General features: G+C 48.6%; 1 protein-coding gene across 1 annotated transcript in view; it reads left to right on the top strand.

The window, feature by feature from the left end:
• Positions 1 to 933: 933 nt before the first annotated feature.
• Positions 934 to 15096, top strand: part of LOC102835296 (kinesin-like protein KIF19-like) — a 63579-nt gene continuing 49416 nt past the window's right edge. Inside the window, exons 1-7 of the mRNA XM_006859878.1 lie at positions 934 to 978; positions 1699 to 1779; positions 7442 to 7552; positions 10858 to 10945; positions 12388 to 12524; positions 12766 to 12891; positions 14182 to 14376. Of these exons, the coding sequence (XP_006859940.1) occupies positions 934 to 978; positions 1699 to 1779; positions 7442 to 7552; positions 10858 to 10945; positions 12388 to 12524; positions 12766 to 12891; positions 14182 to 14376 (783 nt within the window). The remainder of the gene's footprint in view (positions 979 to 1698; positions 1780 to 7441; positions 7553 to 10857; positions 10946 to 12387; positions 12525 to 12765; positions 12892 to 14181; positions 14377 to 15096) is intronic.

Genomic DNA, 15096 nt, shown 5'->3' with positions numbered 1-15096 from the left:
AGGCCGGAAGACAGGCTTACAGGCTTTCTATCCAGCTCAAGTTTCGATTTTACAATAGTAGAAAAGGGTGTTTCACCTACATTTTGCAAATCTTTACAAATTTGAGTCTGCCCCGGTTTTGCCTATCAGCCATGACTGGATCAGGAGAAACTGACTTGAAGCCTTAATTAAAAACTGGACACAGTTGATGTAGCTGCTGTTGGTTACCCACAGAGCCCCAGGACTCATCCTGCACAGGTATGTGGGAGGGGCCTCCACATCCCTGGCTCCATGGTCTGTGCCATTTCTCAGCTGGGACCTTTCTGATTCTAGAAGGCAGAAGTTTGTCCCTTTGCCGCATGGATACCAGGACTGTGCCTTGAGAGCATAGCATTTGAGCAGCAAATACACCTGCTCATTCATTTGAGTTGGTGTGAGGGAGAGGGCTTAAGTCTGTGGCAGTGTGTCAGAAATACGAAGGTTACCTCACACTGCTTTGAAAAATGCTGATGTGACTTCTTTAAGCCTAACTGGTAGCAGCTGTCCTTTGGGAATGGCTTTCCCTGCTCGGGGCCACCCTGCAGTGCCTTCTTTGACTCAGTCGGGAGAGGAGAGCAGAACTCACTCCTCCCGCTCAGGCAGGCTCACCTGAGATCAGGTGAGTGCCGTGGAAACCTGGCGGGTTGCTGAGGGATTAGATGAGCTAGTCGACTGAAGGCTGGAACGGTGCCCTGTGCTCAGTCCCCAGAGGGAATGCCTGGTGCTGTTGGCTGTGCTGGGCGTGGAAGTAAGGCTGTGGACGCTTTACACGTTATGGAGTGCGCAGCCAGCTGATGTCACGTGGTGGAGCATGACGCTGCTGCTCTGTGGTTGCCCAGCTCTGCCTGGAGAACGGCATCTCCACATCCACACTGAGCCAGTTGCATGCCTTCCCCTGCCCGGGGCAGCCCAGCCATGCGGGAGATCACCACCGTGGAGCCCAAGGACCAGCAACTCATGGTGAGCTTCTCCCCGCACCATCCCACCCTCTAATTTCACTCCTCCCACCCCTGGTCAACTCTCTTGGGGGTGCAAACTACACCCACTTGGCTGTTCATCAGAAAATTAGAAGTTCAAGTCCACCCAGAGAGGCCTTGAAGAAAAGCGTGGCTACTTGCTTCTGGAAAGTCTGTCCTGAAACCCCTACAAAGCACAGTCCTCTGACACCTGGGCTCACTGTGAGCTGGAATTGGCTCCACAATTTTGCTTCTCACCCCTGCCCAACCTTTTCTCTGACTGAGGACTTTGGGGGGCAGCCAGGCCCACCTGCTAGTAGACTGGGAACCTGAAACTATTTGACACTTGAGGGAGGTGAGGCTAGGGACTTATCCCTTCCAGCCCCCAGGCTGGTTAGAGACAGACCCCAGCCATGACCAAGTGGTCACAGTGAGCTGGAAACCTGGGGCCAGAGGGCTCCCTTAGAACAGGGAGAAAGCTTGGAGGGTTGGGGATCCACATGAGTGGCACTCAGGCTACCGCAGTCACAACATGGCTTCTGTGTGACTTTGGGCAAGTGCCTCAGTCCCCCATCTGTCCAATGTGGGTAGTTATAACCCCAGAGTGGAGCCTGGCCCAGTGCCTCTCCCGCCTCGTCACCAGGGAGCCAAGGAGACCTTCTTAGGAGCAGCTTCTGGAAGAACTGCCCCTTGAAAAACAACTGGAGCTGTGCCCCACCCACAGGTAGCTCTTCGAATCCGTCCACTCAATGATGCAGAGCTGGAAGAAGGGGCCACCCCCATCGCCCACAAAGTGGGGGACCAGGTGAGGCTGGGGAGGCATGGAGGGTGGGATTGCATCCTGGCCTAGTCCCTGAGACCTAATAAGTTACTGTGTGTGTATTGTGAATGTGCTCTGCTGTGTGTGTTACCAGTTTATCCCTGTTTATTCAATAGGCATTAGTGCTGAATGTGGCTGTGCCCACACTGGGGTTAGGCAGTGAGTGTCCCCATGAGGTGGGGGACAGTGAACAGAGAGAAGGGATTGAATGCCATGGAGGACAGAAGGGAGGACCAAAGAAAGTGGGAGAAGGGAGGTGGGAATCTAGGCTGAGGGAACAACTGGTAGCAGCCCTGAAGTGGGAGAGGGCTTGGAAGAGGCTAAGAAATCATGAGACCACCTAGTTTATTGTTTTTCCTGAACTGTTAACAACATTCTGTTTTAAATGATTTAATTTTTGTTGCTGTTGTTAAGAATACACACAGCAGGACATACCAGTTGAACAGTTTGAATATGTACAGTTCAGTGACAGGGATGACATTGTTGAAGTTGTGCCACTGTTCTCACCCCTCTTTTCTGAGTCGTTCCCCATTCATATAAATCCTTTCTCATTCACGTAACCCTAGCTGAGCTTTCAAGTTGCTGTTGTCAGTTTGATCTCAGACAGATATAACTCAAAACAGACATTCTTTACTAATTAAACGAAACCACTCTTTTGTTTGAGATGACTTCAGGGACTGTTTTTGGTTTAAGGTTTAAAGATGGTCTCTGGGCAATAGTTTCAGCGGTTCATTAAGCCTCTGTGGCTCCAGGAAATGTAAAGTCCAAGAGAATTTGAAATTCTGTCCTATAATTACCCCCTGTTGATCAGGAGTCTTCTATAGAATATTTGATCAAAACATTCAGTCATCCTGTCAGTTCTAGTCTCACGGCCAAGGATGCAGTTGGACACATTCCATTTTCCCTCCTGCTCCCTCTGAGTGGACCTCATCTCAATATGGAAATTTGGACTCAGTCTGTGGTCAGTATAGATGGCTGGGGGATGAGAGCAGAGACCCAGCAAACCAAGAAGGGGTACACTATATGAGTATGCTCCTTAGGGGCTCGCTGATGAAACCCTAAAAATCAGCTAACTGAGTTGTGGGAGGGGTAGGGACAGCTGTCTCAGCAAGCTTTATTTAAAACTGTGTTCATGTGGTGGTATTGGCTGCACTCCAATCAGTCCCTACCTCATGGCAACCCTGCACACAGTGTCATCAGACTGTTGTGATCTGGAGGGCTTTCATGAGCTGGTGTTTTGGAAGTGGATGGACAGGCCTTTTTTCCTAACAACACACAGGCCTCCACTGACAGATGCAGTTGGAGGCTGCACAAGAGTCACGTTGGCCAAGAATCAAACCTAGATCTTTCTCATGGAAGACGAGAGTTCTGCTACACTCTCACTTCTGTGAGCATGTGTGACTGATAAAAAGTAACTAATTACAGGAAGAGGGGTCGTATCCTTCCTAAATGATTTATAAGGCAAATAATAATTTCAGGGTTTGATGGCAGCTCAGAATAGTCTTCGTAATCTCCAAAGCCTTGGGCACTTTGTTGTGGGCCAATTGACTGACAGCTCCCTGGGAGCTGTCAGTCAGCCATATCAGGAGACTCAGCTGCCCCAATACATGGCTCGGAGTCCTGGTGTGGTGGTGTGCTGGACTCCTCAGAAACCCTATACTGGGTTGCTGTGAATCGGAACCAATTCAGCAGCACTTAACAACACATTAAGTGACTCAGAATGTCCCTCTTCTATATTGTCTCCAGTGTTTGCCTGGTCACACTCAAAAGCAGTCATCACATGTGGTGGTGGTCATAGGATCTCCTTCATAGGCAGCTCTGTGGACCTCTATAATAAGAATCAGCTCTGTGGACCTCTATAATAAGAATCAGCTCTGTGGACCTCTATAATGGGAATCAGCTCTATGGACCTCTATAATGGGAATTAGCGCCCAGCAGCAAGAGAAAGATCTAGAACAGACTGGCGGCAGAAGGTTGTCCAGTGGTTCCTCACATTCAGACTGTTAGTTCAGAGTGAGCGTTTCCCCCAGTTCCTTGGTTCTGGTGACCGACGTCATAGGGAAAGGGTCAGGACTGGGGAAAAAGAGAACTATGAAACCAGGGCAGAAAATTGAATATTTGAGAACAGAACATTGTTCTAACAACCTGGAACTACAAATGTCCCAGCACGGGGGGCCTCTGAAGTCTTGAGGGGTGTTGGGAATGGGAAGTGTGTCGAGCATCGGAGTTCTAGAGCCAAGCCAGGACTCTGAGTGGGGATGAGAGCAGGCGCCCTGCCAACCCTCCCTTCCCCTGATGTCTAGAGTCCCTGGGCCCCCGAGGCTGCCATGCTGTGCTTTGAACTACATCACAGCTCCAGATTTCTTTCCACTTGTTATTCTGAAGTCAGTCCAGATGCATGGAAAATCTGCACAAATAGTACAACTCCCAGGTTCCCCAACTGTCCACATCACCCTGGAGCTTGCTTTCCCCTCCTCTCTGCCCATTGGAGAGTCTGTTGTGGCAGGATGCCCACTACACACAAACAGCTTCCTGCATCTTTCTGAAAAACAACAGCATCCTCTGGTATGACCTCTGTCCAGTGATCAAAATCAATATACTCTGTTTTTAGTTTTTCCAGTTTGGTGGTGTGGGTTTGTGAGGTTTTTTTTTTTTTCTATTTTCTTACTGTGATTTGGATGTTAGTTTGCAGAGCACATTGGCTTCCATTCAACAATTCATACACATTTTGATGGGTGACATTGATTGCAAGCCCCACAATGTTCTTCCCACTTCTTCCTGTTTCCATTCATCTTTTTCTTTCCCATCCTTTCCTGCCTTCAGAGCTTTCTCCCCGGGGCAGGGGCTGCCCTTTTGTTCTTGAGTGGTTGGTTGGAACTGTATACTCTTGTAAAGAACTCTTATCTATGCGAGTAAATCCAGAAACTTGGGGGAGGGGAGCAGTTGAGTGTGTGTTGATGACAGCGAAATGTTTTAAATGTTGTCAAGGAACGTGGCCCACCTTAAAGAATACCACCGTCAATGAATTGTCCATGTGGAAATTGTTGAAACAGTATGTATTTCATTGTGTATTTTTCTCACCAAGAAAATAAGGAGCGTAATATCATATTATTTAATCTATAGATTTATTCAACTTTAGCTGATTTTTCTCAATATGTAAAAAAAATTAAAACGTTTTTCATATGGAAAGATTTTTTTCCTAATCAAAGATACAATCAGGTGACTTTTTCTAGACACCGAGCGGTATCTCAGCAGGTGGGTTCTAGGACACCCCCATTTTACAGACAAGAACAATGAGGTTCAGAGTGGTGAGGGAGCTCCCATGGCCTCCAGACCAGTAAGAGGGGAAGCCAGTATATGGAACAGAGCCTGGCCCACCTTTGGGCCCTCTCCATTCTGGGAAGGAGAGGACAGCTGTGGAGGGAAGAAGTGTCTACCTGATACATCTTGGAAAAAGTGCCAAGTGTTGGCCCCAGCCCCAGAATCCAGGAGGGCCAGCTGGTGGGGGGGGGGGGGGATGGAGGGGTGCTCTTGTCCCTCTCATTGGTGTCTGTGATTCCCCCTCTCCAGGCCCGGAGGGGCCGTGAGCCCTCACCAGAGTAAACATCCAGGGCCTGGCTGATCTCTAATTGCCCTGCCCCTCCTTCTCACTTCCCCTGAGAAGGGCTCCTTTGAACTCCTGGGTCTCCAGAGACCCTAATACACTCTCTTCATAATTACATCTTTACAGGAGCTGGGAGAGGCCCTGGGAGGCTGCCCAGGAACCCAGAGAGAGACAAGGAGCAGGCTGGAGAATGGGCTGGATCCTTTATTTTTATAGATTTTTTGTGTGTGTGTGAGGGAGGGAGGCGTAAAAATATAGAGGGTCAGCAAAAGAGAGGACGACTCACCATGACTGATGCCATTGCTGCAACAATGGGTTCAAACGTAGCAATAACGTGAGGGTGGTGCAGGACTGGGCAGTGTTTCCTTCTGTTGTCCATGGGCTCTCTATGAGTCAGAATTGACTTGACAGTAGCCAACAGCAGCATTGTGGTAAAAACATAGAAAAGCAAATTCAGCATTTCTACCAGATACGATTTAGCCCTCGTCAGTATCTGTTTTCTGCTGTTCCCCTTCTATGAACAGAATCCCAGTGCCTTTCCTGGCCCTTGTTCCTGGTGACCATGAATCTACTCTGGTCTCCATGCATTTGCTCACTCCAAATAAAGTACCTGTTAAGTGGAATCGTGGTGTTTTCTCTTGTGTCTCAGTAGCATGCTTTCAAAGTCCAGTCAGGTGATAATAGGTATCAGAACTTCATTTCTCCTTATGACTGCAAAGTACTCCATGGTGTGGCCAGACCGCATTGTGTGTGTCCATCATCTGCTAATGGACATTTGGTTGTCTCCTCCTTTTTGCTGCAGTGGGAACAGTGCTGCAGTGAACATCCACATGCATGTACCTGTTTAAGTCCCTGCTGTCAAACTTGGGGGTGTACCACCAAACTTAGAAAAGTCTGGAACCTGTGTAAGGTGGAAACCTGATAGGGAAAACTCAGCTGTTTTCCACCTATGGAGAGTGATAGAAATATCGGAAGGTTGCATCCTGTCAAAACTGGAAAACGTGTGAAACCCAGGAAAACAAGGCCATTCCATTGAGTTCTGATTCTCATCAATTTCACTGTACCTGAGAGGGGAATTATAGGGTCCTATGGTGTGATGCTGTGGGTTAATGCGCTGGACTGCAAAGTTGCTTTGAACTGCAAGGTAGGTGGTTCAAACTCACCAGCTGCTCCTTGGAAACCCTATACAGGGTCGCTATGGGTTGGAACCGACTCCAAGGCACTTAATAATAACAAATAGTAATTCTAAGGAACTCTGGTGGCATAGTGGGTTAAGTGTAGAGCTGCTAACAACAAGGTCAGCAGTTTGAATCCACCAGCTTCTCCATGGGAGAAAGATGAGGTTTTCTGCTCCTGTAAAGATTTATAGCCCCAGAAATACTGTACTGGGTTGCTATGCATTGAGATTAACTTGACAACACATCATTGCTACCACCATGGTAATTCTGTGTTTATCTTCTTGAGGATGGGCGAGTCCTTTGCTCTCTAGGTGTATGTGGACACCCTAACCTTCTCCTCCCCTTTGCTGACTCGACCCCTAGAGCGAAAGGCAAGGCCAGGGGTCTCGTGAGGAGACCACACAACACAGTTGTCAGCTCAGCAGCAAACAATGTTCCCACCTGTCCTCATTCTGTTAGCCCTTCAAAGTCCTTGTAATGGGAAGGTACCAGGTCCAGTGGCTGATGCCATTGTGAGGTTCTTGGGAGGGACTGCTCATGAGTCTGTGGTACCCAAGGATGCTGTGGTACCCACAGACGTGAGGGGCAGCTCGGTTATTGGGAGCAAGTGTGTGGGCAGGACACAGGACAGGTACTTTCAGTTGTTCCCTTGGGGATGCCCCGAATGGAAGGGAGAGGAGGGTGGGACACAGCCCACCAAGTTTTCCACTGGCCTAAGCACAGAGGCCTTGGTCTCTGGGGCTGTCAAGGAGGTATGTGCTTGTGTGTTGGGGAGCCCTTGCAGGGGTGAGGCCTCTCCCTGATGCTGAGAGTATGTCCTCACACAGGTGTGACCACACTGACCCCTCTACCTCTTTACTCCAAGATGGTGGTGCTGATGGACCCTGGTGAAGACCCTGAGGACACGCTGCGCACCCACCGATCCCGGGAGAAGACCTTCATATTTGACACGGTTTTCGACCAGCATGCTTCCCAGGTGCCCTCCCCGGCCCCGCTGTCCTCCTGTTGGTTCAAGACAGTCGTGAGCATCCTCATCAAGCACTAGAGCCACCTTTGGGGACCTAGTAACTGGGCTGTCTTGTCCAAGCCAAAGTTGGGGGCAGAGACCCCAGGTGAGCTTGGGTCATCTGAGTGGACAGCAGCAGGAGGCACCTTCCCTGAGACTGAGGCAGTCTGTGAGGCACTGTAAGGCACAGGTGGTGAAGGGAGGCCTTCCTGGGGATGAAGGTGAAGCAGGAGGCCGAGGCCTGAATCAGGGATGAACTGTGTGACACCATAAGTGTAGAGGGGTCCTGGCATAGGTGCTTTGGTCCCCATTTCACTGATGAAGAGTCCAAGAGTTGGGATGGTCACACCGTGAGAACCAGGGTTGTACCTGAACCGAACATTCATCCCTTCCCAAGGGCCAACACCATCTAGCACATCATCTGGGAGGTGGGGCCCTGAGGCTCCCTTTTCAGCCCAGTCAGATGGAGTGGGGTCTGAATGTATGGTCCCTACTCAGGAGGTTCAGGATGAGGAACAGTGGGAATGTTTAGCCCCAAGGCAAAACCCAAGGCCAGCTGTGGGTTCTGAGCTCTCATCACTGTCCCCTCACACTGTCCTGGAAACCCTCGGCCCGCTGAAACCATAGCTCCCAGCTGTGGGAGTTCTCTCCTGGTTTTCTGTCTGCAGAACAAAGCTTAGTGGTTCAGAACAACAATGTGTTCTTTTTTTTTTTTTTCCCACTTTTTAAAGTGAATTGGGAGAAGATTAACAGAACAGATCAGCTTTCCATTCAAGAGTTCATACACATTTTGTTTCATCTCATTGATTAGAATCCACACAATGTAGCATTGCATATTCCACTTCCTCCCTGTGTTTCCCATTTTTTAGTTCCTATCCCTTACTGCCTTCTGAACTTTGTCTTGGGGAAAATGCTACCCTTTTGATCTCAACTGGTTGATTGTTCTAAGGAGTGTTGACCTCCTAGTGTTACTGTTCTCTTTACAAGTCTTCTATTATTGGGCTGAAAACGGAGTCACTGGGGGTGAGTTCAGTTCCAGGCTTGAAGGGTGTCTAAGAGCTGGAGTCTCGGAGGTCCCACCAGTCTCCGTTTGACCAGTAAGCCTGGTCTTTTTGTATGATTTTGAGCTTTGTTCCGTATTTTCTCCAATTCTATTCAGGACCTTCTAATGTGATCCCTTTAAAAGCAGTTGGTAGTGGTAGCGGGTACCATGTCGCTCTGGTCTTCGGGTCATGGAGACAGGGTTCTCATAGTCTGTTAGTTCTTGGACTAATTACAACAATTACTCTTATCCTCGTTACTTATCCTAGTTGCCTCTCAGGCAACTGCGTTGAAATGTCAGCTGAAGGCTGTCCTACGGTAAACACTGGCTTTTCCTCAGAGCTCTGCTGGGGCTAGGCCCTTGTGGCCTCTTTTCCTCACAACATGGCGGCCTCAGGGAAGTCAGACTTCTTACAGGGTGGCTCAGAGCTCCAAGTGAACAAGGTGGATGGTGCCAGACTCCTTCCAGTTTGGCCAGACCTGGCCAGGCTTCATGTCAGCCATACTTCACAAGTCAGGCAGGTTACTAGGGCTGGTCCAGACTCGAGGGGAGGGCACTTAGGCTCAGCATCCCAGTGAAAAGAGTAACCAAGAATCCACAGCCATCTTGCATCCTCTCATCTTCTGGTCCTTCCCTGCCCTCTCCCACCCCTCAATGGACTCACTGCAACTGCATTCACTCGAGTGGTCTTTCCAGAAGGAGGCTGGTGATGTTGAATGGAGTTCTCAGAACCCTAAGGTACTCCCCCGGATTCAGAGCTGACATAATCATCAAGCAGTTCCGGAAGCTTCTTTTCTCCCCTACCTCCAATTTAACCACAATTTAACAGCACAGGAAGTAGAATGTCATTCACATCTACTTAGCACACCAGGGGCTGTATGCTCTTGGCATGCGTTGTCCTGTCATCTTCCTGCAACTTTATAAAATATGTGATCCCATTTTACAGGTGAGGAAACTGAGGTTTTAGACGGTAGCAACTTGCCTGAGGTCCCACGGCTTGAGAGTTGCAAAACCTTGATTCAGTGCCAGTACCAGAGCTAGAGGAAAGCAGGGCAGTGTTGTGCCAAAAAGCAGGGGCTTCATTCTGCCAAAGCTATATCCAGTGCTGCTGTGACCCCTTTGAGCTGTGTAACCTGCCAGGAATGTTGGGAAAATTAAGTGAAGTGACCATTAAGGCCCAGAGATGCCGTGGAAGTGGGTACTCTGATTCCTCAGTCCTGGACTTGTTGTTCAAGTATTTTTTTACTTGAATGCTCCTTGGACAAGAAGCTCACTACCCAAACTGCTCCACACTCTCATCTCTATGCATTGTAGTCTTTTAGAAAATTATGCTGGCCTGAGACTTTATCTCCCTGGTCCCAATTTTGTCTCCTACAGAGGACACAGATTTCCAGATCCTGATGCTGCCTCCCAGCCCTCAGTATTCTTGATCCCTCTCAATTCTTAATTGTTTTTGAAGTCTTCATTGAAAATAGCAGAAGAGGTGATTTATTGTGTACACTCAGCCACCACTGAGAACAGAATTAGTCCAAGATGTCAGAAGTCCAAGGCAAAGGCTCATAAGGGACTGATTTGGTATGATGGATAGAGATTTGTTGAGTTAGATGTCCTAGCCAGTAACATGTAACAGTAACAGCTGTACCAATGCCCCAGGCCCCCAGCATTCCACATTCCTACTGCCATGGCTTCCACGGTGCATTCGCCAGCGAGTCCTCGGACTGCTTGCTGCCTTGTCTTTCTTTGTTGTGCTTCAGCCTGTGCAATGGCCTCTTCCTCCATGTGACTCTCATGGTTTGGAGTGCTCTGAGGCAGAGAGAAAGAGCCCTCTCAATTTTCCAAGAAGTCCTGGGAAGGACTCACACCTATTTAGTATCTACTGCGTATCAGGCCTTGTGGTGGGAGCTGTCCCGCACATTCTCACTCAGTTCTCCCTCCTCCCTCGCACCCACCCTGTGGGGTTGGCACTGTCCCTCCCATCACAAGAACATATACAGAGAGGCCCAGAATGGCCAAGGTGTCCTACCAACAGGACTGGGCATCTCCATGTGGCTTTGGCTTCTTCACAGCATGGTGGCCCAAGACTAGCCAACGTCCAAGCTGTTTCAAGATACCCTTCTCCTACCTATGTCCTCTACACCTGTCTAGAGGGGAATGGCCATTTATAGAAGCCATACCCTTGTCCTCTCCCACCAGTTGGCCGTCCACCTGACTGTCCCTTTGTGTCTGTCCACAGGAGGATGTGTATTGCGCCACCACCCAGCACCTGGTGGAGGGAGTCATTTCCGGATACAACGCAACAGTGTTTGCCTACGGTCCCTCAGGTATGCCAAGGGCAGTGTGTCCTTGAGCCAATGGGCTGCCCCAGAGAGTGGATGACTCATCCTAACCTGCTGGTCTGTGTCGCTCTTCTCTCTGTTGTCTCCCATCACCCTTTCAGCAGTCCTGAGAGGGAGGCAGCACAATCCCTTTTCACAGATGAGAAAAGTGAGCCCAGGAGAGGTGCTAAGGCTTCCCTGAAATCACACAGCTGGTGGGTGGGAATCTGGAGACCCCCTCCCCTCCAGCTCTACATGTGTGTACAGTGACTGGTCCAGAATCATAGCATGTCTGTTTCATTCATTCAACAGACTATATAACAAGCATCTACTATGAAGGGGCTTCAAAAAGTTAATGGAAAAATGGAATAGAAAGATAAAGGAATCTTTCCACAAATTTTTTGAAGCCCCCTCATACGAACCAGTCTCTGACCAGCAAGAAGAAAAGCATAGTCTTTGGTTCCACAGGGAATTCAGTAGGGGGAGAAGTGAGGCTCCCCCTAAACAGGTACCCCTTTTGAAATCGTTCTCATTTACAGATAACACATACATTTCTTTCTTTCTTTTTTAAACTTTTTATTGTGAATTGAGTGAAGGGTTATAGACAAGATCATCAGTTTTACATTCAACAAATCCTACACTTTGTTTCCTCTCAATGATTGCAATCTCCTCCATGTAACAACAGTTATCCCACTTCCTCCTTATGTTTCTTGTTTCCATTCCTCCTCCTTTCCCCAACCTTCTGACTGTTCTCTTTAGGTAAATGGTACCCTTTTGATCTCAAATGGTTGAGCAGTATATGGTGTGTATACCTCACCAGTGTTGTTGCCCCCACCTACCTGTGGCTCAATTTCCAATCAAGTGAGAGGTAGGTGGGGGTGGTAGGGCACCATCTAGTTCTTGTGGTCTCAGGGTCATGGGGACTGATGTTCACATTGTCCATTAGTTCACTGGACCAATTGTTTGCAAGCATCTTCATTGTCATCATTCTTTTTTCCTCTAGACAGGGAAGGATCAACAGTTGCATCTTAGATGGCCACTCATGAACTTTTAAGACCCTAGTCCCTACTCACCAAAGTAGTATGTAGAACATTGCCTTTGTGGACTATGTTATGCCAAATGACCGTGGTAGCATCTCCCGAGACAACAAGACTTTATTTCTTGTTTTGGCTGTATACATAAATTGCATGGATGGACCATATTGTGTTTATCCATTCATCTGTTGATGGACACTTGGGTTGTGTCCACCTTTTGGTGATTGTGAATAGTACTGTGATGAAGGTGGGTATAAAAATGCCTTGGGAACTTACCCAGGGTTGGGATTGCTGGGTCATGTGGTAATAAATTCTATGTTTGATTTTCTGAGGAATACTTGTTTCCTGATGGTGCAGTGTCTGAGCCCAACTCAGGAATCATCCCATCCCTGGGCCTCTCTCCTCCTATAACAGGCGCTGGGAAGACTTACACCATGCTCGGCATGGATGCGGAGCCAGGCATCTACCTGCAGACCCTCAGGGACCTCTTCCAGGCCATTGAGGAGACGAGTGACAACATGGACTACAGTGTGTCCATGTCTTACCTCGAGGTAAGCCTGTCACCTGCCTCCATTTACTTTTCTGCAAAATGGGCATGAGCCTACCATACATGGGTATGAACTCCTCAGCATTGTGTGTTGTCCCCAAAGGCCAGCTGCTCTTGTGGCAAGCCTCTGTTCTCAGAGGATCCGAGGTTTTTCTGGAGGCTCAGAGTCTCAGTGATATGGAAGACCCTGCACTTATTTTTTTGCACTAAGTTGCTCTGTCCCCAGCTCTTCTGTTCCACCCCAGATTTATAATGAAGTAATCCGCGACCTCTTGAACCCTTCCTCGGGATTCCTGGATCTGAGAGAAGACTCTCGTGGCAGCATCCAGATCGCAGGCATCACGGAGGTCTCCACTTCAAATGCCCAGGAGGTGAGGGTCACGAGGTCACAGAGGGCAAAATAACTCAGCCCTTGCAGCCACAGACACCAGCATTTTCAAAGCCCTCCTTGTTCGGATTCACAGAGCACAGGCTGACACACAACTGCAAAACCAGAGCTGTTTCTAAGCAGCTGAACTTGATCTTGCACAAGCGCAGTTATCTGCACCCATTTACCTTCTAGCCTGTGCTCATGGCAGACATCACTAATAGATCATGTACTCTTTTAACCCTCCCTCCCTCATATCTGCATCCATCTCTCTGCTCTCATAGCCTGTGCCCATAACAAGCATCACTAATAGATCACATACCCTTTTAACACTCACTCCCTCATATCTGCATCTATCTTTCTGCCTTCCTAGCCTGTGCTCATGACAGACATCACTAATAGATGACACATTTCAGTCTTCACTCCCTCATGTCTGCATCTATATCTCTGCCCTTCTAGCCTGCTCATGGCAGGCATCACTAACAGAACACACTTCTAGATGCAGCTTCCCAATCCTTCTCAACAGCCCTCTGAGCAGTCACAACCAATCAGAGTTGGTTAAAAGTCCAAAATCCCTTTGTCATCCCAGGTCCTAAACGTTGTTGACAATGGGATTGGGTCACTGTTTCTACACTTGATCCCTCAGCAAGGACAAGTTATAAAAACATCTCCAGCACTCCGTGTTTCCTGTCTGCCTCCTGTCTCTCTCTATGTGGCCCACACTCAACACTGTCCCCAGGGTGGGTCTCTACCTTGTTCAAAGCCCTTCCATGGCTCCTTATTTCCTCTAGAATCCCTACAGACCCCCCGTGCCCACCCCAACTTGGATGCTCACATGCCTTAGCCATGTCGACCCCAAGTCCATATGCCCTCAAGCACTTTGTGTTTATTCCTTCATAATGAAGGCTGTGTCTGTCTGTCCTCCATGTACACTGTACACAGAAGGAGCCCTGGCGTGATTTCTGCAGCTGCTCCACAGCAGATGGGTCTCAGGGAATTGATAGTACTACCTAGGGATCCACATAGCAAAGGCCCTGGGAGAATTGAGGATCCTTTGATGTTTGCCACGGCAGAAGAGGGTCAGGGGCTTACTCCAAGTGTCAGGAGACAACTACTCCATGAATAATTAACTGCTGAGTGCCACCATCCAGAAATAGATTTGGTTCTGCCATGAGCAGGCCAGTCCTGGGGGCTGCTATGGAGTGGGCCCCACCATCGGTTCCCTGCCCCTGCTGTTTCTTGGGGTCATACACCTACCCATTTGGCACTGACCCACCTCGGCCTCTGTCCTCAGATTATGGAGTTGCTCACCAAAGGCAACCGGCAGCGCACTCAGGAGCCCACAGCCACCAACCGGACCTCATCACGTTCCCACGCTGTGCTGCAGGTCACCGTGCGCCAGTGGAGCCGTGGCTCGGAGCTGGCGGAGGCCGTGCGCATTGGGCGGCTCTTCATGGTGGACCTTGCCGGCTCAGAGCGAGCCTCCCAGGTACCCACTGCTTTGATGCACCCCATTCCTCTTTCTTTTGTTGTTGTTGTTAGTAGGTGCCACTGAGTTGTTTCTGACTCATAGTGACTTTATACATGACAGAACGAAAAACTGCCCGGTCCCATGCCATCGTCACAATTGTTACGCTTGAGCCCATTGCTGCTGTCACTGTGCCAATTCATCTCATTGGGAGTCTTCCTCTTTTTCAATGACCCTCCACTTTACCAAGCATGATGTCCTTCTCCAGGGACTGGTCTCTCCTGATAACATATCCGAAGTATGAAAGACAAAGTCTTGCTATCCAGGCTTCTAAGGAACATTCTGGCTGTATGTCTTCCAAAAGGTTCATTTGTTCTTCTCGTAGTCCCATGGTACTTTTAATATTCTCCCATACCATAACTCAAATGCATCAATTCCTATATAGTCTTCCTTATTCACTGTCCAATTTTCACATGCATATGAAGCTATTGAAAATATGTTTGGTCAGGTACACCTTAGTCCTCAAACTGACATCTTTGCTCTTGAACTTTTTAAAGAGATCTTGTGCAGTAGATTTGCCTAATGCAATAAATACATCATTTGCTTTCTTGCTACTGCTTCCATGAAGGCTGATAGTGGATCCAAGCAAACTGAAGTCTTTGACAACTTCAATCTTTTCTCCATTTATCATGATGTTATTTATTGGTCCAGTGGTGAGGATTTTTGTTTTCTTTACATTGA

This window comes from Chrysochloris asiatica, unplaced genomic scaffold (genome assembly GCF_000296735.1).
Source record: "Chrysochloris asiatica unplaced genomic scaffold, ChrAsi1.0 scaffold00034, whole genome shotgun sequence".
Lineage (NCBI taxonomy): Eukaryota > Metazoa > Chordata > Mammalia > Afrosoricida > Chrysochloridae > Chrysochloris > Chrysochloris asiatica.
Note: the sequence above shows the minus strand (reverse complement) of the source record. Positions and strands in the feature narration are given on the sequence as shown.